Here is a 21,568-nt window from a genome sequence, read left to right on the forward strand (position 1 = left end):
TTATTAAACTCTTATGACTCAAAATTGGTGATTTACTCCCAGTAATAGTAGGATCCCTTAAACTGATCCATACAACACTATTCAAAAATAATCATTCATGCAAAGAGCAGCATTCATACTATCAGAACATATATTTTTTTTTAAAACAATGTTAAGCAGAAGCGGTTTCCAATTGAATTGAAACTAATACTACAGTGTTGTTTTTGTAATTCCAAGTAAAACAAATACATTTATTTTGAAAGCCCCTTTTTAAGATGAAAGATTGACAATGTGCCTGGAAGTATGGCAAATTGATACTTGCCCTGCAAGATTCTACATTGTGATTTTAGATCAGAACAGGAGCTCATTTACATCTGTCCCAAATTAGCCACAGAAAAGAGACCAGAAACATGAATTTCACCAGGAAGTCAAGGGCTGTATCACTAATCTGCTCGACTTAATAACTGTGATAACAAAATGAGAGTGGAAATACGCTGGAAACATTTAGGGCTAAAGTGAATCACTAATTTATCGCTTGCCTGTAAAAGGTCAAATTTGCCCGTTTACGGCCGCACAATAAATGACCAGCCATTACAAGTGGTTGGTTATTGCTACCGTGAGCTCACGGTAGCAATTAGCGCTCAAACAATTATCCAATTGTCCCCCAAAATAATTTGTGTAGTGGCCATAATAAATTAAAAAAATATTAGCATCTTTTTTTTTTTTTTTTTTTTTTTAAACTGCACTAAGCAGTTTTTAGAGGTTAAAGTTGGCGGCAGTGGGGTGTTAGAAAAAAAACGGCACTGAAAAGTACATTACGGTCTATGGGAACGGTGTGTTCCCTGTAACTATATATATGTAAATGCTTATATACATATATATTTATGTGTTTATCTGTGTAGCCAATTTTCTGAAAAATCAAAAATGGTGAGGCAATCTCCATTGTTATCATTTTAATGTTGCACGCAGCCATTGTTTGCACACTTTATCTGCACATATTTCTCCTCAGCAGAACAGATTAGATAAATCTAGTTTCTATAAAGTAATGGGCATCATCATGTTAAAACTTAAAATACTTCTAGAAAACTGTACACTTATTTCTTTAATATTTAATCCTTTCGCTACCGTGAATTTCAGAGAAGCACTTGCCCAAAGTATCAGATAATCTTTAGCATTGTTGCTATCACTTTGTTTAAACAGAAATCGAGTTTTTGATTTACCTATGAAAACTATATATATTTTTAAAGTAGACAGCCCAAGGTATTGATCTAGGCCCATTTTGGTACATTTGATGCCACTATTTGGCTGCTAGATACGATCATATAAAAAAATTGTAAACTTTTTATCAAACTTTGGGTTTCTCACTTAAATTTGCACACAACTACTGCAGTCATATGACAAATGGTTATAAAAACTTCTCTGATATCCCCTTTGTTTAGAAATAACAGACATGCAAGGTTGTTTTTTGGCAATTAAAAGGCCGCTAATTGCAGCTGAGTACCACACTTCTGAAATTCCTGGCAGCGAAGGGATTAATCAGTTAGCTTGCATGGTTTTGCATTGCTTTTTGGCAAGGGGTTAATCAGCGAAAGATTAATCAGTAGCTTGCATGGCTTTGCCATTGCTTTTTGGCAAGGAGTTACTCAGCGAAAGGGTTAATCAGTAGCTTGCATGGCTTTATCATTGCTTTTTGGTAATTAGAATGCCACTAATTGCAGCTACGCACCTTACTTGAAATTCCTGACACCACACTTCTGAAATACCTGGCTTAATCAATTAGCTTGTAAGGTTAAATTTTGATGCAGAGTAGAGATTACCCTCCCACCTGACACCTCCCACGTCCTGATCCCTCCCAAACACCTCTCTTCCCTGTCTCCCCTCCCACTGTTCACCACCATCATAAGTACTGGCAGAAGGTCTGCCAGTGTGCAGTTTAAGGCTTTTTTTATTATTATTATTTTCCTTTCAGTGTAGTGATCCTTCCTCAACCCTCCCACCTCTTTGATCCCCCCCAAACAGCTATTTAACCATCCCCACCCTATTACTAGTGGTTGCAAACTTAGGTACTGGCAGCCATCTGCCTGTACCCAGTTTATGTTTTTTAATATTTTTTTTTATTTATTTCATAATTTATTTATTTTTCTGTAGTGCAGTGTTGCCCCCTACCTCCATCCGATTATCCCCTTTTGTCGTAGCTTCCAAGCCCTCCCTCTCCCTTAAAACAAAAACTGTCTTTAGCTTAGGGCCCCTCCCACACCCTCCCCTCCTGTGCCGACCACCTGCCTCCCCTCCCTCACCTCCAGCTGGCACAAGAAGTTGATTGTTACAGACAGTGACACACACAGTTTCACTGTCTGTAAAGATCTGGCATCTGCCTTCATATGGTAACGGAGCACCGATCATGCTCAGTTACTATATGAAGACAGATGCCTGAAGCTGAGGAACAGCAGCTCTCAGCTGTCACTTTAGAGCCGAGGCTGCTGTAACTTCCTGAAGCTGTGACATATTTATATATGTTAGGAGGTGCGATGAGCAATGTACTGCATGACATATTTGTATCATATTGGGTCATGGGGGTAAACAGCTGACATTATTTTTAAAGAATCTACTTATGTTTAGGCTAATATTTGGTTTTAAATACAGCATTATATCTAGCATTTATTTACAGTTAATGATCATTTAACTAGTTCACTTTTATGTTTCCTTTATTTACTACAGGTTATACCAGACTTAAACCAGAAGACTGTCTAAGTTACTTGTAATTATAAGATTGTTCAATCTAACAATAAATTTAAATTCTATGATATGGTGAAATTATCTAAGTGTTGCCACTTGTCAGCATCAGAACTGCAAGGCCCCTCAATTAAATTTGGCAAATTGTTGCTTGAGAGCTGTTTATCTATCCATGCTGGGTTCTGGGTTTAAATGGGAGACACATGCATTGCAATATAATGATTAAAGTGAAGGTAAATTTTGATGCTAAAGTGTCCGGTTTTTAAATTTTTTGTTAAAAACAGGGGCACTTTAATTCAAAATTTAAATTTCACTCTTGTTGTGAAAAAAAAACTTACCTTTTAAACTTGACAACCGCTCCAGCTTCCTCCGCCTGTCGCAAAGCCTCTTCCTGGGTCTAAAATGAGGAATCCGGCTTCCTCCAGTCACAGCATTGAATCAGACACTGATTCCCCTGGGGGGAAAGCCGTGAATGGAGGATGACCGATCCATCATTTCTAACGTCAGAAATGGCTTGCGACGACCGGGGGAAGCTGGAGTGGCTGTCAAGTTTAAAAGGTAAGTAAGTGCCCCTGTTTTTAATCAAAGTTTTTAAAAAACGGGCACTTTAGCATCAAAATTTACATTCACTTTAAAAAAAGCCCCCCAAAGAATTAACAATATGCTGGCGAGTCTATGGACATCTGGCCCTAGGTGACATTTTTGAATGAAATAACACCTTGCAGTTGTTTTTAAATAGCCAAACTTTACCTACCACTTCCCTTACTTGGAGGAACCAATCCAGACTAATTACTAGAACAGACAAGCCTTTCTACTGTAATTTTGTTATCAAAATTACCATTGTTTAGTAGTTTCTTATCTTATCATCTCTGCTGAGGGCAGTTATAGACAGATATGTATTAGCCTGTACATTACAGAAAAGAATAGCAAAATAAATAATAAAAGTAAAATTGTACAGTTGTTTTATTAAGCATAATTAAACATTTTATATTACAACCTCAAAATGTCCCATTCCCATTTTATATACACAATAAAATGTGTTCAAAGTTGACAGGCCTAGAGGAACTGTAGCTTTCAAATCTTCTGAGATTTTTAGGGTGTTCAGCAAACAAGCATGATTTCAGCAGGATACATTTTGTCATGGTCTAGTGGGAATGGAAGATGTGTTGTGGGTAATGCATATTAGCATTAATAAGACTGATCAGCAAAAAGACTACACACTTGGGGAACATATCTGGCAACGATATTTAATGTGCATTTATTTGCATTTCTGGTGATGTCAGAAACAAATCTACCATAATATACAGACTGGTTCCTCCTTTTTATTATAGTTGAGTTGTAATAGAAGATTTACATAATATTCCTCTAACCTATTGCTCAATGTTTTGAGAATGAAATCTAAGAGTATTTTAAGTGTAAATATTTTTTATTTGATTAACATTATTTTAAAAAATGTAGTTCATTTCACTTTTTCACAACTACAATCTATTTTGCATTTTCAAATTATTTGATTTTATAAAATATGGTAATTTTTCTAAGCCTTGGGAATCGCACGAAAAGATTTATGTACTCTATTATTTAATTTCATCATTACATTTTTCTGATACAAAATGGCAATGTATGAAGCTAACTAAACTAACACATGTTTAATAAGACTGCCCTCTTGACAACTATATAAGTGTGTTATACCTTGTTGGCTCTGAGGTTTCTGGCTCCCTCGCTATTCTGTCCCCGTCAGAAACCGGTGATAGGATCATTTCCTCAGCGGCTGCAGGTGTCTCCATTGCTCAGCTTCACTTGGATGCTGTATTATTGTTTAGTTGGATACCATGGATACGACGTCAGGTTCCGTATAAAGCTATGTAGCCTTAGAGAACATCTAGCTGTCCTGATTGGCTGATTAACTAAGACTGTCGCCCAATCTTTTCCTTGCCCTGTTTTGCTTGGCGCCCCGTCCTGTGAGCCAATGAAAAGCAGCTTGACGCATGCGTAGTAACAGCAAACTACGTTGTAGGAGGCGCTTAACGATCCCTCTCCTGTCCTTACTGGTTGAACACCATTAAACTATTACCCAATCCCTGCGTTTCTGTGCTGTGTTTCATACAGCGTAGAAGGAGCCAGACTGTAAGCAAATTGGCGCATTCGCTGTAGTAGTTGTGGGCGAGGCCTGGCAGTGGAGTTCAACAACGCCAATATGGCGGACCTGGGTAAGAAGTACTGCGTCTACTGCCTGGCCGATGTAACCAGCCTGCGCCTCCGTTGCACCGAGTGCCAGGACATCGAGCTGTGCGCAGACTGCTTTTCGGCTGGTGCTGAGATTGGCAATCACCGGCGGTGGCATGGGTACCAGCTGGTGGACGGTGGCCGCTTCACTCTTTGGGGGCCCGAGGCCGAAGGAGGCTGGAGCAGCAGGGAAGAGCAGCTGCTGCTCGATGCCATCGAACAGTTCGGATTCGGGAACTGGGTGAGTAGGTCAGACTCCTTTGAGATAGGCTATTAACCCTTTTACTGAAACTGAAGACTTCCAGTCAATCGGTTTACAAGAGTCTGTTGCAATACTGACAGGGTTTGGTGTTGAAAAAGCTTATCACTACTTGTATCATAATACATTATATATATATGTATATGTGTGTGTGTGTGTCAGCTGTAGCCTTGGGTACAATTTAGGTGACCTTTTACTTCTCCAAAGCAATAGGTGTCAGAAGCATAGAATACTTTTGCAGTGCTCCAATCATATCAATATCTGTATTCCTTACAAAGTAGCAAATGCCTACTAAACGATACATAATAAAATGTCCCTGATTTGTCTTTCTTCTATATTTATTCATTAACGCAGGTACATTATTGCAGCATGTTGTCATTGGCACTTGTGCAAGCAGTGATCTCCAACTTCCTAGAACATTCAGTGTTTTAGAAGCCTTACAGTGATGGTAAACTTTCCATGTTTTAAAATCAGGTGCGGAATCTAAGCAATATTTTAGATGGACTTTAATTGATCACTTCTAATGAAGAGCTAACTTACTGTCCTCAGTGGTGATATACACGGGTATAAATTAAACAACCATAATATTATTTAGATATTGCATATACATGGTAGAAGATGTAGGTCATTTACTTCTAACAAAAGTTTTTTTTTTTTGGCATTACTTCTACAATACAATATAATTTTATAGAAAGGTCTTAATAATTAGCAGCAAGATCTAGAATTTTTGGAGCCTTGTCATGCCCTGGACTAAACATATGTGTAGCAAATATAGTGTATTGCTGACCTTCACAGTGTGACACTAAAACATAATTTTAGTAGCCTGGTGGTGTGTGTATGTATGTATGTATGTATATATATATATATATATATATATATATATATATATATATATATATATATATATATATATATATATATATATATAATATTCCTGAACAAGGCATTTTGATACTCGGTCCTCTTTTCTCAGTTGTGTTCATACATAACATTTATTTTGGTGTATACTTTCAAAACTATTTTTTTTCTGGTTGCAGGAGGATATGGCAGCACATGTGGGAGCCTCTCGGACTCCCCAGGAAGTGATGGAACACTACGTCAGTATGTATATACATGGAAACCTTGGGAAGGCCTGTATTCCAGATAGTATTCCCAACAGAGTGACAGATCATACTTGTCCCACAGGAGGGCCACTGTCTCCTAGTTTGACAACACCACTACCTCCTTTGGATATAACTGTTGCAGAACAGCAGCAGTTGGGTTATATGCCTCTCCGAGATGATTACGAGATTGAATATGATCAGGATGCAGAAACTCTAATCAGTGGTTTGTCTGTAAATTATGACGATGATGATGTTGAAGTGGAACTAAAAGAATCTTATGTAGATATGTATGTAAGGAAGCTCAAAGAGCGGCAACGACGGAAGAACATAGCAAGGGATTACAATTTGGTTCCTTCCTTTTTAGGGAAGGATAAGAAAGATAAAGAGAAGCCAGTAAAACGGAAAATATCTAAAGAGGAGAAGGAACTTAGATTAAAACTGAGGCCGCTCTACCAGTTTATGTCCAATAAGGAAATTGAAGACTTTTTTGAGAATATGCACAAAGAGAGGATGCTCCGAACTAAGATTCGGGAATTACAGCGATACCGCAGAAATGGTATTACAAAAATGGAAGAATCTGCAGAATATGAAGCAGCCAGACACAAAAGAGAGAAGAGAAAGGAGAATAAAAATACAGCTAGCTCTAAAAGAGGGAGGGAAGATGGCAAGGATGGAGAATTTGCAGCTATTGAGAATCTCTCTGGTTTTGAACTCTTATCTGACCGAGAGAAGGTTCTGTGCAGCTCCCTGAACTTAAGTCCAACTCGCTACTTGACTGTGAAAACAATTATTATAAAAGACCACCTTCAAAAAAGACAGGGGATTCCGTCTAAAAGTCGTCTCCCCAGTTATTTGGATAAGGTTCTAAAGAAAAGGATTTTAAACTTTCTAACAGAAAGTGGCTGGATATCTAGGGATGCATCTTGACCACTTTTTTATAATTTATGACTTCAAAAAAGACCTGTTGTAATTTAAATCGCCCCTTTATAAATAATCCTTTTTCCAGGAAAACACCTGCAGATTTTTTTTTTTATAAATGTTATTTTAATACTAATGTAATATATATTATATATTGTCATGTCTCATCAAAGCAGTTTCTTTACAATTTTTTTTTTATTCCCCCTTGGCTCGATCTTTAGCGTCTTTCACCATGTACTGCTCCTTGGGTATCCGTATGATGTTTAATGTTGAGTCATCTAAATTTGTTGACCTATCATTTATAAAGACACTAGTTAAAGGGATACTGAACACAATTTTTTTTCTTTCATGATTCAGATAGAGCTTGCAACTTTGGTTCAGCACCTGGGTAGCTACATTTAGCCATCAATCAGCAAGTGCTACCCAGGGTGCTGATCTAAAAATGGGCCAGCTCCTAAGCTTACATTCCTCCTTTTTCAAATAAAGATACCAAGAGAACGGAGAAAAATTGATAATAGGAGTAAATTAGAAAGTTGCTTAAAATTGCATGCTCTATCTAAATCATGAAATAAAAAATTTGGGTTTAGTATCCCTTTAAGCTGAAAGTTTGATTCCTGTGTAAAATATTGGTGATTGCAAACGGTAAAAATATGTAAATATGTTAAAGGGGCAGTAAACTTACAAACTAATGTTATATAATTCTGCACATGGTGCAGAATTATATAACATTAGCTTACCGGCACATTTATACTTTAAAGGATTGCAGAGAAATTGTAACTAAAATCTCCTTTTACCAGAACCTCACTCTACTGAGCGGGTCTGGTTTTTACACAGCGCATCTCGGCAACACTGTGCCCGGTCGCGCCATTAAAATTAATGTAGCTCGCTCCCGCTACTAGACCAGAGCGGGAGTGAGCTACATTCATTTTAATGGCGCGACCGGGCACACAATTTTGCAGATGCGCTGTGTAAAAACCAGACCCGCTCAGTAGAGCAAGGAGCGGCGTTCTGGTAAAAGGAGGTTTTAGTTACAATTTCTCTGCAATCCTTTAAAGTATAAATGTGCAGAATTATATAACATTAGTTTGTAAGTTTACTGCCCCTTTAAAAACATTCTAGTTTCTCAAACATCTTGGTAGCCAAATTTTTAAATTAAGTCAAGCTCCTTTTATTTATTAAAAAAAAAAAAAGTGACCCCCTTCCTGTCATTTTAAATCAGATTTCAAAAGTAACTACCCAAGGTTTGCTCTAATTCTGCACAATTAAATATCTTAAACATTCAATTGCTTGAATTGTAAGTAAGTGCAGTTTTTGTGAAAATAATTTTTGCCAGACTTCAAATGTAGAAATGACGGGGGGGAATGGGCATCTATCCTTTTTAAAACCATTTGAAAAGTCAAATAGATCACCCTTCAAATTACCAATGTCATTATAAGCCTTATAAATATGACATTTTCAGAAACATTACAGTGCTTACTGTGCCTGTTAGCTGTACAGGGAAAAGTATGTGACCTTGAGTTATTCAACTGAAGTATCTTTTAAATCCTTAGTGATGAGCAAAAAAAACACCCATATACTAATGTATAAGCAGCAATTATAGTTATGACAGTCTCTTGCCCTTGAATAGTTGGAATGGGCCTGATGTTACCAAGATATTTTTAAGGGACAATGGCAGCTGTAATGCAGAGAAGTGCATTTTAAATATGTTTAGAACATGATTTGACAGTCCTGGAGAGAAAAAGTACCACAGATCTTAGAACATTGTGTGGCGGCTAACTTTTTATTTATTTTTTTCCCTGTAAATGGTCTATTCTGTAATACACACACACACACACCTTTGACTTGTACAAAATAGTGACAGGGTCCTTATCTTTATATAGAATTGTAAATTCATAATTAAAACATCATGGTTCAGATAAAATATGCAATTTTAAGCAACTTTTCAAATTTGCTTCCATGATCTAATTTGTTCTTTTTGTTACCCTTTATTGAAAAGCATATTTAGGCAGGGGCAGCAGTGAGAGCTGGGGACTGGGAGCTAGCTGCTGACTTGGTTGCTGCATATGTCTAGTCATTGGCTCACCTGATGTGTTCAGTTAGCTAGAAGTAGATTGGAAAGTTGTTTAAAACGTAATGCTTTATCTGAAAAATGGAAAAAAAAAAGGGTTTCCTGTCCCTTTAATTTCCACACATACCTTGCATTGACTTTGTGTAAAATCCAAAGAGGAAAGTGTCTAATTCTCCTCTTAGCTGACCCTTAACTGTACTCTTTCCCAAGGATAAGACATGCAGGACAGCCAATCAGATGCTGTACTTGCTAAGACTGATCTATAAAGCAGAGCTTGCTGCCCTGTATTAGTCTGACTTAATTACAGATTGTGCAGCCCGTCGCTAAGACAAGTAAACATACCTTCTATATTTTTAACATTCACTGTCCCTTTAACTTGTCATTGCTAGGATCAGAGGATTCACTCAACCTATTGATACAACCAGCGTTTTGTCTCTTGCAAATGCTGATGGTGACATTTCACCTGATGTTGCTGGGAGTCGTGCACTTATAACATAACTTCTCTGTAGCAGGTATTGTTCTAGTGCTTAACAGAAGCATTTCTGCAATCTAATATTTGAAATGCACTGATCTACATGTCAAATACCATTCACAATGCAGCACAGTGAGACTGTTTGTTTTACTTTAGTATTTAGTTCCTGGGGGACTTTTGATCTCATTTGAAATCGCTGGCTTAAAGAAGCCACTTAAAAGGGCAGAACACTGTAAATATTGTGTTTTCCTTAATGTGTTTCCAAAGACTTATTACACCAACAGCAGAGTATAAAATGTATGAGAAATTGCTTCTTTTGGTTTAATGTTGTATATGAAGTAGCTGTTTTTTGTTCTTTGACACCACAATCAAATGGGTTAAGCTTGCAGGAAAATCAGATCGTATGTTATCACTTTACTGTCCCTTTAAGAAAACATTTGTGTGTACAGAAAGTCATAATTAGGCATTCATGATTCAGATAGAGCATACAAATTTAAATTTACTTCTATTTAATTTTCTTCTCTTGTTATCCTTTGTTTAAGGGTCTATCTAGGTAAGCTCAGGAGCAGCAAAGTCCCATACATATACTGGGATGTTTTGGTATGTTTTTTTTTTCCAGTTATATATACAGTAGTTGCCCAGTTTTTTTGCTCTGCGTGGAAAATAATCTTTTTATTATAAAGGATTGTTAATAGATTTTCCTTATGTAGGACACTATGGTTCTCACTTATATCCTCAGGAAGAATCGAATGACCAGTGTAGGAGTATAGTGCTCTGTGGCTTATGGTTAATATTCAGGTAGAGCGATTGTAAAATGCTGTTTCATGACGTATTTGATGTGACGTACACTTGAGGGGAAAAAAAGCATGCTAATTGTGCTGAAATATACATTGTACCAAACTTGTATCAGCCAAGCTGACTAATGTTCAGCTACTTCTTTCTTCCCCCGTGTTTTTACTTATTCTGGTGCTGTCACCTCTAAGCCCAGACCAGAACATGTGAGTTCTGTTTTTAGTTCACACATGGCAATTGGTTGGCACTGATGGTTTGCAGCCCTTTACTTTGTAATTGAACAAAATTACCCACATCAGTTATTTTTGTAAGACATTTAATATACAGTCCGATTACTTTGGAGACTAATTTAAAAAAAAATCCTGCTTAATGTGGAACAACTGACAGTTACTACCTTTCAGTTTTTATATCTAATATTGAATAGCTATGACTTTTCAGTATGCATGGGTTGACAAATCTGTTACATATTATGAGCCAGGCATACTGTTAGTAGCCATATAGTGGTATTTGTGTATAGATTAAGGAGAAAAACTCAAAAAGTTAGGAGCCGGGGTAATATTTCTGGAACCACTTTCTCCCTGGGTTTGTCTAGCCCTGCAGTTTGGCATCATTTAAATCCCCTTTAAATTTTTGCGTGCCATTACACCTTGCCCACTGGCCTGTCCCTGCTCTTTGATGGAAAATGTGCAGCCTTCAGGTGCCCGCATCACTTAATTTAGATACATATATTACCGGTCTCTTCCCTACTTTCTTTGCAAGGCAAACAAACCAAAATGTACTCCTAGTATATTCATTCTACTAAATATTTTCACTTCTGACTTAACCTTTGAATATTTTTTGACATAACACAAATGTGATATCATACTTCTGATGGCCAAAATAATTGTCTAAGATGAAACTTGAACATTCCCTTGGGATGCAAGGACACAACTAAAATAAATGTGACATTTTTTACTCCTGCACTTGGTAATGCTTATTTCTGCACTTGTTTTGCTGTAACTTTTTAAAGCTGATTCACAATATGTACAGACGATTTTCAATTGTGTTTTATCCTCATGAGACTAAGATAAGGACCAGGCTATTCAGAGGCTTGTTCCCACTATCAGTCCGTAATTGTCTAAGGACTTTTCATTTAGCATTTTTAAATCTTCAAACAAACATTTACTACACAGTGACACCTTTTTGTTAACTTGAGTCCCACTGTACCATATTGTGTGTTTTTGTTTTCTACCTACTTTGAAAAGTCTGCATTATTTTACGTTGTTGGCAATATCCTGATGTTATTTGTTTGCACGTATGACTTATTGTAATCGGTTTCTTTATGCAGTGTAATGACTCCAGGTTTTATATTTTGTGTGAGGCTCAGGTAACCTTTCTTGGTATTCAAGACATTTAAGGATGAGGATTATCAAAGCTTTCTACAGACTAGTTTAAATCATCATTATAATGCAAACTATCACTAGAATTGAGATCTAGTGGGTCTTTTGGTAACCCGTCTCTTCTCACTGAGCCTCTAGTTGTTATATACCTATTGGGCACACAAAGCCATGAAACGTGTGTGTTTTTGTTTTTTATATATATAATTTATTGTTTTGCAATTGATATGAATACTATATATCTATATGCATTATTTCAATTTGGTATGATGCAATAAACAAGTTTCTGTGAAACTGAAAAAGTCTCGTTTGTGGTGGTGTTTTTTTTGTTTTTGTTTTTTTAAATGTAAATATTTTTTTTATGGCGGCGCAGTGTGAAGATGCAGAGCTTCACTAATACTTTAAAGCAGTTAAATAAGAGAATGACTTTAAAGACAGCTGCAGGCACAGGCGGAAAAACAAGAGCATGGTGAGTCGTTACTATAGTTGTGCTCAGCAGTTAAATGTCCTTTTCTTTCATATAGGTGGCGAAAGTCCACAAGCTGTTACGTATGGGATATATACATTCCTACCAGGAGGAGGAAAAGTTTCCCAAACCTCAAAAGCCTATAACCCTCACCTCAATCATACCTCGGTTTTAAACTTTGCTTCTGTTGGAGGTGGTTGAAGTATGATGTGCTTGGTTGCTTCAGAGCATATTGAAGCCCGGTTCCCCTCAGAGTACAGTGCTTGTCAGAGGGATGTGAAGCGGAAATCTTTTCGTAGGCTCTAAAATTCGATCAAAGGGATTAAATTTTCTGCCTCCCTTTTCAGATTGACGTTCTACTCCTATTCCATTAACTCTGCTGATTTGTTTCAGTACTGGTTTGGCTGTTTGCTATTAGTGGACAAGTGTCTATAGGTAAGTATATTTGTATTTTTATCTAGACACTCGGCTATGGGTTGGGCACTTTTAACTTAATAGTTTAACTATGTATATCTATATGTATGTATGGTCCAGGGCCTGATTTTTACGATTACCCTTGCTTGCTATAATTTTTGCGCCCTGAAATTCACATGCGCATGCAAGTGCACGTTTTCTGACACGTGTATGCGTATGATTTGTGCTCCAATTTGTTTTGCACCCTTTTTTATTTTTTCATGCTTTTAGGTGCACATCTTAGTATTGTATTTTCGCTCCACAAAATGTGCAAACTGTCATTTAAACTATGCATCTCTATTGGTGCATCTAATAGCGCAGGCCATGATGCATCATAGATGCAATTTTTTTTGGTGCTTTTTCCCCCTATATAAATTGCATTTGAAATCTTGCGCAAACTGACATTAACTGCTTTCCTAGGCTTCATTGCTTAGCGTTTTAACATCCTTGCAACGCTATATAAAGGGGGCATATTTTTCCTTTTCATCAAAAATTGAACCATAGAATTGTTATTGTTTTAAAAGAAAGATAATCCCTTTATTTCTGGGATTACCTTGTATCTAGGAACCTTCTTCCAGCCCCCTGATCACATGACTGTGACTGTTTATTATCTATTGTCTTAAATTTAGCATTGTTTTGTGCTAAATCTTAAATAACCCCCTGTGCCTGAACACAGTGTTATCTATATGACCCACGTGTACTTTCTGTCTCTTTGTGTTGAAAAGAGATTTAAGAGGCAGCCCTCGAAGGCTTGGAAATTAGCATATGAACCTACCTAGGTTTAGTTTAAACTAAGAATACCAAGAGAAAAAAGCAAATTTAATGATAAAAGTAAATTGGAAAGTTGATTAAAATTAAAAGTCCTATCTGAATAATGAAAGTTTAATTTATACTAGACTGTCCCTTTAAGGGGGGTAATAATAGTAATTATTGCATCTTATTTATACTAAAAAAAAAAAATTGCCATAATGGGGCAGCACCAATCCGTCACTTAAGTTACCATAGGAACTGAGTCTGTTGAACACCTTTCTTCAGCTCATTTATGTGGCTCATGCTTAGATTTTTTTTTTTATTGCATACCGATCAATCTGTTTCTGTGTGTACTAATGCACCTACTGTGTCTTCCTTACAGATGGATGCAGGTGGCGTACCTCCAGCAATGAAAAAGTTTATTGCTACTGTCATCACGAAGGCCGTAGCTGCACTACCGCCTTCAAATAAGCGAAAAAGGTAAATTCAAATGTTACCTTCTACTAGTAATATAAGTACTGACCTACATAATACTGAAGTATCTTCAAATGAATTCCTCATTTTTACTTAAAATTGAACATATTTGTTTTCTTTTGAAGGAAGTATTTGTCACTTTAGGGATTGAAGAAGCTAAACCTTCTGATAAACCTTGTAATTGTTTAAATTCTTTATATAAAACAGTTGTTGAGATTTTCCCTATACCTGATGCTGTCTCTGATATGATTGCTAAACCGGGTGTCTCTTTAACCCTTCTTCAAGGTTTAAAAAAACTATATCCTTTACCTGCTGCTAATTTAGAGTTATGGGAAACGATTCCCAAAGTTGATGGGGCCATTTCCATTTCTAGCTAAGCGTATTACTATTCCTTTAGAAGACTTACTGTCTTTTAAAGACCCTTTAGATTGAAAACTTGAATCTTATTTATGAAGGGCATATTTACATACTGGCTATATTCTTAGACAAGCTATATCGCTGATGTAGCTGCTGCTTCTACTTTCTGGTTATCCAATCTAGCTCAGCAGTTGTCTTCTGACCTTGAATTTACAAATAATTTTATTTGCAATGCAGTATTTGATATCCTGAAAATTAACATAGTCTTTAGCTATTCTTACCAGAAGAGCTTTATGGCTTCAATCATTGAATGCTGATATGGTATCAAAAACTAGATTGCTATCTCTTTCCAAGGAAATAAATGATTTAGGTCTCAACTGGATACTATTATTTCTACTATTACTGGAGATAAGGGAGTTTTCCTTCCCCAGGGCAAATAGTTTAAAGGGAAATTTAATGCTCTCAATCATTTTATTTCCTTTGGTCAGAACTTAAAACAGACTCCTCCCCTAAACCATCTGGCTCAGTCTGGAGAACATCTTTAAAAATTGGAATACATCGAAGCAGAATAAGAAACTTGATCCAGCCTCTGAGACCTCATAAATGTACGGCCTCCAACCCAGTACTACTGGTAGGGAGCAGATTAATTAAAAAAAAAAAAAAAAAAAAAATCTTGTTTAGAATCTGTCTAAAATCCCTGGTCTGATCTTGAAAATATGGGAATAATTGTTCCAGTTCCTTCACAGAAACAGGGTATGGGATTTTATTTAAATCTCTTCATAGTACCAAAGAAGGAAAATCCTTTTAGACCAATTCTGGATCTGAAAACTAAACAAATTTGTAATAATTCCAACTTTTAAGATGGAAACTATAAGGGCTATTCTGCCTTTTGTTCAACAAGGTCACTTTATGTCCACAATAGATTTACAGGATTCTTACCTTCACATCCAAATACACCCAGAACATTGCCAGTTCTTTATGTTCTCTTTTCTGGAAAAGCATCATCAGTTTGCTGCTCTTCCATTTGGTCTAGCTACAGCTCCAAGAATATTTACAAAGGTTCTCAGTACCCTTTTTATCTGTAATCAGAATGCAGGGTATTGCAGTATTTACTTACCTAGATCATCTACTAGCTCAGGCTTTCTCTTTAGAAGAATCAAACATGAATCAACTGTTGTTGTTGTTGTTTCTTCAAAGACATGGTTGGAGGATCTTTTTACCAAAGAGTTCCTTGATTCCTCAGACAAAGGTCACCTTTATAGGTTTCCAAGTAGATTCAGTGTCCATGACTCCTTCCCTAACTAAAGGTTCAGACAAGCTGAAATCAATTTTATTTGTCTGTCTTCTGTGTCTCTCATTCCCTTCAGTGGCTCTGTATATGTAAGTACTAGGCCTCATTTAACAGAAACAAATGTCCACAGCACTATGGATTCTTATTATCTTTATTACAAAAACATAGAAAAAGCGACGTTTCGAGTCTGCTGACTCGTATTCATGCTATTTACACAGTATTAAACTACACACTTTTAAAACAATATTTTCACACCAACCACCAAACATTGTGGCTCTGCTGCCAACTATTGGTAGATGAAAACACTACAGTTTCAAAATTACATTAATAAAATACATTGGTAAAATACATTTGCCTACACTGAATTGTTGCATAACTTTTATAGATACATTCTTGTAACTATTGTGATATTACTAAGTTATTATATCCTTTTCCTTTCATTTAATTTGTAAAACACTTCTATTGTGATATGTAACTATATCTACATCTATGAAATGTCTATAAGAATACTGACCAGTCATATTCCCTATTTAAGCCCTTAGGTGCCATACTTTCTAATTCATGTACCCAAAACATTTCTCTCTGTTTAAGTAGTTTCTCTCTATTTATTCCACTTCTTTGTTGTTTTACATTATCTATTATTTGCCATCTCAGCTACAATAATCCTTGATAGAAACTACTATATTAGGGAAATAAAGAGCCAGTTAGGGGATAAAGAGACCTATAGAAAGCTAAACTATAACCCTGTGGATGACATTCAGAAAGAGACTGATAATGTATTTAGTAAGGCATACAAGAATACATTAATTGATAAAAAAAAAAAGAAAGAATATTCAATAAAGAACCCAGAAACCCTATTTTCTATACTGTGCATAAAGATGCAACTAGACCCCCAGGGAGACCCATAGTCTCTAGTGTAAATTCTACTTTGACTAATATTTCTGTTTTTCTTGATAAGATATTGCAACCAGAAGTGATACAGATGTCTTCATACCTTAAAGATACGGGGGATTTCTTAAATAAGGCTAGAGATTTATGTTTTGAGTCTAATAAATTCCTGTTATATACAATGGACGTGAAAAAATTATATACAGCTATTAAACCGAAACAGGTATTGGAGTCATTAAGAAAATCCTCAAGGTTAACAGTAAATGTTCAGATTTGCAAGTAGAATTTATTGAAAACTTAAGACTTATTCTATATTGGAACCATTTTATCTTTCAGGATGATTGGTATATTCAGATTAAAGGAACGGCTATGGGGACCAACGTTGCCCCATCATATGCCAACCTATTCATGAATGAGATAGAAGAAAGAGTCATCTATGAAAATGAGAAGTTTATTACTTATGGAGCCACTTGGTGGCGCTATATAGATGACGTGTTTGGCATATGGTGGGGCAGCGTTGAGTCCCTACATGAGTTTAATGAGATAAATACAGCCGTGAGGGGACTAGAATTTTCTGTGGTCTATAGTGAGGAGTCTGTTTCTTTCCTGGATACTAGGGTTAGTAAGGAGGGAAATAAACTTATGTTTGATTTATATGTAAAAGAAACGGATAGAAACACATTGAGATATGATAGCTTCCATCCTAAGAACTTAATAAATTCCCTACCAAAAAGCCAGCTACTAAGGGTGGATAGAATAGTAAGTAATAGCAATATCAAAGAAAGGCGGATGAAGGAAATGCAACAAAAATTGTAAATAGGGGATATCCACAGACATTGGTTAGGGAACAACTCAGTAGTTTAAATAGGGATAAGGAAGTGAAGAATAAGGACACTAAAACAAATAGATTGGTTCTAGTGACAACATAATTCCAATAGTGAGCAAGTATCGCGTATAATAAAGACACTGGCACATTATAAAAGAATGTAATAAGGACATGGAGATATTTAGAAATCCTCCCCTGATAACATACAGGAGGGTGAAAAACCTTAGGGATCAATTGACCAGTACAGATGTAGGGTCTAGAAAGGATACACAGACCTTTCTTAATAAAAAACAATTAGGATGTTACCCATGCCTAGGGTGTATACGCTGCAATTCAACGATTAAGGGGAAATATTTGTTTCACCAAAGAAAAGGTAAAATATATGAAATAAAGGAATTCTTTACATGTGAATCTACTTATATTATATACCTTATTAAGTGCCCCTGTTCCCTAATTTTTATAGGGGACACGACCCGTAAGGCCCGTGATCGGTTATGCCAACATATCTAATATAAGGTGTGAAAACTATGAAGCACCTGTATCCAACCACTTCTTAAAATGTGGCCATCATATCAGCCAGCTGAGATGGCAAATAGATAATGTAAAGCAACAAAGAAGTGGAATAAATAGAGAGAAACTACTTAAACAGAGAGAAATGTTTTGGGTACATGAATTAGAAAGTATGGTACCCAAGGGCCTTAATAGGGAATATGACTGGTCAGTATTCTTATAGACATTTCATAGATGTAGATATAGTTGCATATCACAATAGAAGTGTTTTACAAATTAAATGAAAGGAAAAGGATATAATACTTAGTAATATCACAATAGTTACAAGAATGTATCTATAAAGTTATGTTACAATTCAGTGTAGGCAAATGTATTTTACCAATGTATTTTATTAAAGGGCCATAATACCCAAATGTTTAAACACTTGAAAGTGATGCAGCATGGCTGTAAAAAGCTGACTAGAAAATATCACCTGAACATCTCTATGTAAAAAAGAAAGATATTTTACCTCAAAAGTTCCTCCCATTGTAAAGACACCTCCCATTGTAAAGGATTTCTAAGCAGCATATTAGTGTGTCTGTCCTGGGACAGCTGAAAGGATGAGCCTCGTGAAATCTCATATTATTTCACCAATCAGGTAAAGGAAGTTTACAATGAAATCTCATGAGAGTTAAGTCAAATCTCATGAGATCACAGTAAGAGTTCATGACCTCAGCACTGATGCTGATTGGCTGCTGTTCATTTCTTCCTTTTTTTTTTTTTTTTTTTTTTTTTTTTTTTTTTTTACCTGCAGCTGGGAGCAGCTGAGTATAACTTTTTACACAGAACTTACTCTGCTGAGCTGAGGAAATTGTGAGATAAAATATCTTCCTTTTTTACATAGAGATGCTCAGGTGATATTTTCCTGTCAGCTTTTTACAGTTATAATGCATTAGTTTCAAGTGATTTAGCATATGAGTATTATGTCCCTTTAATGTAATTATGAAACTGTAGTGTTTTCATCTACCAATAGATGGCAGCAGAGCCACAATTTTGGTGGTTGGCGCAAAAATATTGTTTTAAAAGTGTGTAGTTGAATACTGTGTAAATAGCATGAATAAGAGTCAGCAGACTCGAAACGTCGCTTTTTCTATGTTTTTGTAATAAAGATAATAAGACTCCATAGTGCTGTGGACATTTGTTGCTGTTAAATGTGGATTGGGGGAACAGGCAGATTCCCAGTTTTCACGGGCACTAACTCCAGAAGTTGCTGTTTCCAGTGTGTATTGGATAAGTACTAGGCCTTTAAATGTAAAATTTCTGAAAGAGTGTATAACAGAATGTTATAAACAGTGGTAGTCTCTACCTATTACTAGTTCTACCTCTTTTCAAACAGTTTGTGGTTTTGTTTTGCTTAATTATAAAAATGTGTTCTGCTGCTTAAAAAATTGGACCAACAGTTGTGTTAATGTTAAGTTTCAGTCTGAAGTTTATATTTATAACACTTGGTATATGGATTTTATTTCAAATATAGGAAAAAATTATTTATTTACTTTTTATCCGATTAGTCGATTAATCGAAAAAATCGGCCGATTAATCGATTATGAAAATTAATCATTAGTTGCAGCCCTAGTTAAAACACATAGACCTTGTTAATTACACAAACAATCTAAACACACTGGCAATAGTTAAAATGACACTAGTAAAAATTGATATAAAGTGGTAGAAAATGAACAAACTCATATATTCATCAGTTGAAATGTAACCTTACTCAGTAAAGGTATTATCATATAGACTTTCCTAACCATGAAAGAGGTATTGCAAATGCTTTCTTGGGCAGAAACCAATTCTTGCCTCATCACTGAGATTCACATCCCAGGTGTAGACAACTGTCGGATTGTTCAACTATGGGGCAGCTTCTCGGCTACCTGGCAAGGTCCAGGGATAGGCAGAGGTGTTGAATGCTCTAGCAGTTCTCTGGTCTTTCCAGTCTGCTTACATATCCCCCCCCCCCCTCTGGTCCTGCTTCCCAGAGTGATTTCAAATATCAAAATGGAATAGTAGTTTGTATTCCTGATAGCCCCAGCGTGGCCTGAGCTTGTCAGAATGTCCATTTGCCTACTGTGGCCTCTTCCTCTAAGGCCAGACCTTTTTTCCATCCCGATCTAAAGTCTCTAAACTTAATGGCATGGAAATTGAATTCTTAGTTCTCAGTCATAGAAGATTCTCTGACTCTGATTAACGCTATCAGGCCCATTTATCAAGCTCCGTAAGGAGCTTGAAGGGCCGTGTTTCTGGCGAGTCTTCAGACTCGCCAGAAACACAACTTATGAAGCAGCGGTCTAAAGAATCGCCGGAAATCAACCCGATCGAATATGATCGGGTTGAATGTCACCTCCCTCAGCAGGGGGCGGATCAGGTCTGCAAGACCTTTGATAAATTGGGGCCCATGATTCAGGCCAGCGAGTCTGTTTCTAGAAAGATCTATCACAAAGTTTGGAAACCTTATTTAATGGTGTTCTTCCCATCAATATTCCTGGCATTCTTTTAGAATTCATAGGATTCTTCAATTTCTACAGAATGGTTTAGATAAAGGTTTATCTGCCAGTTCTTTGAAAGGCCAAATCTCTGCCTTTTCTGTATTTTATAGGAAAATTGCTAATCTTCCTGATGATCATTGTGGTGTTCAGCCTTTAATCCGAATTAAACATATTAGGCCTATATCTCTTCCTTGGAGTCCACACCTAGTATTAAGTTTTACTCGCTCCTCCTTTTTAAGCCTATGCTTAAATTGGACATTATTATTTTGAGTGTCGGGGGAGAGAGCTGTTTGGGAGGATACCTACACTAGAGTAAATATTAACCATACAAGATTACTCATTTAACCCCTTCGCTGCCAGGAATTTCAGAAGTGTAGTCCGCAGAAATTCAAATTGCCAAAAAACAACCTTGCATGTCTGCTATATCTGAACAAAGGGCACCCCAGATAAGATTTTACAACCATTTGTCTTATGACTGCAATAGTTGTGTGTAATAATTTCAGGGAGAATCTCCAAATGAGGCAATTGTCAAAGTTCTGCACGTAAACAATTAGTGCTGACAGTATGTCACATGATTGCCTCTATTTCTGTTTAACCCCTTCAGGACGAAGGCAGTTTTCAAAGTTCTGCATGTAAAGAATCAGTGCTGACAGTGTCACGATTGCCGGTGCGATTACATGACTCTAGCGGCACTGATGGCTCCTGGGGGAATGTTTGCGTTGCTAGGCAAGTCCCTTAGTTGAAACTAGAGTATTTTTTTTTTAATTTTTTTTTTTAAAGGAGGAGTGGAGCACGATGCTGCAAAAGTTAGGGCGTTCCATGCCGTGGGTGGTAGCAAAAATGATACTGGTACTTTGGGCAAGTTTGTCTCTAAAATTCCCAGTAGAGAAGGGGTTAAAGGAACACAAAGGACAACATTAAAACTTTCATGACTCAGAGCACACAGTTTTAACCTCTTCATGCTGGGGTTCAAGTGCTTAGATCAGAAACGAAGTTCTGTTATAAATACTTGTAAAAATGAAATTACATGATTTCAAGGCCAGGGTCATGTGGTACAGTCTATGCTGCTAGGCACGACCCCCAGTCCGATTCTTGCTTGCATCAAAGGGGG

At 36.6% G+C, this 21,568-nt stretch overlaps 2 protein-coding genes across 2 annotated transcripts in view; one reads left to right on the plus strand and one right to left on the minus strand.

The window, feature by feature from the left end:
* CCDC96 (coiled-coil domain containing 96) overlaps positions 1–4,859 on the minus strand; it is a 47,926-nt gene extending 43,067 nt beyond the window's left edge. Inside the window, exon 1 of the mRNA XM_053704161.1 lies at positions 4,402–4,859. Coding sequence (XP_053560136.1) covers positions 4,402–4,496 — 95 coding nt within the window. The 5' untranslated portion in view covers positions 4,497–4,859. The remainder of the gene's footprint in view (positions 1–4,401) is intronic.
* A 47-nt stretch (positions 4,860–4,906) lies between these two features.
* On the plus strand, positions 4,907–7,387 carry TADA2B (transcriptional adaptor 2B). Its single transcript, XM_053704163.1, has 2 exons — positions 4,907–5,176; positions 6,232–7,387. Exons 1-2 carry the CDS (start codon positions 4,907–4,909, stop codon positions 7,222–7,224), a joined length of 1,263 nt encoding a protein of 420 aa, XP_053560138.1. The 3' UTR covers positions 7,225–7,387.
* Positions 7,388–21,568: the final 14,181 nt, after the last annotated feature.

Source organism: Bombina bombina, chromosome 2 (assembly GCF_027579735.1).
Source record: "Bombina bombina isolate aBomBom1 chromosome 2, aBomBom1.pri, whole genome shotgun sequence".
NCBI classification, from domain to species: Eukaryota; Metazoa; Chordata; class Amphibia; order Anura; family Bombinatoridae; genus Bombina; species Bombina bombina.

Bases quoted from the DNA above. Each gene is read 5' to 3' on its own strand.
- TADA2B (XM_053704163.1), top strand. From the start codon at position 4,907: ATGGCGGACCTGGGTAAGAAGTACTGCGTCTACTGCCTGGCCGATGTA. The intron at 5,177-6,231 runs GTGAGTAGGTCA...TTCTGGTTGCAG, and splicing joins AGTTCGGATTCGGGAACTGG to GAGGATATGGCAGCACATGT.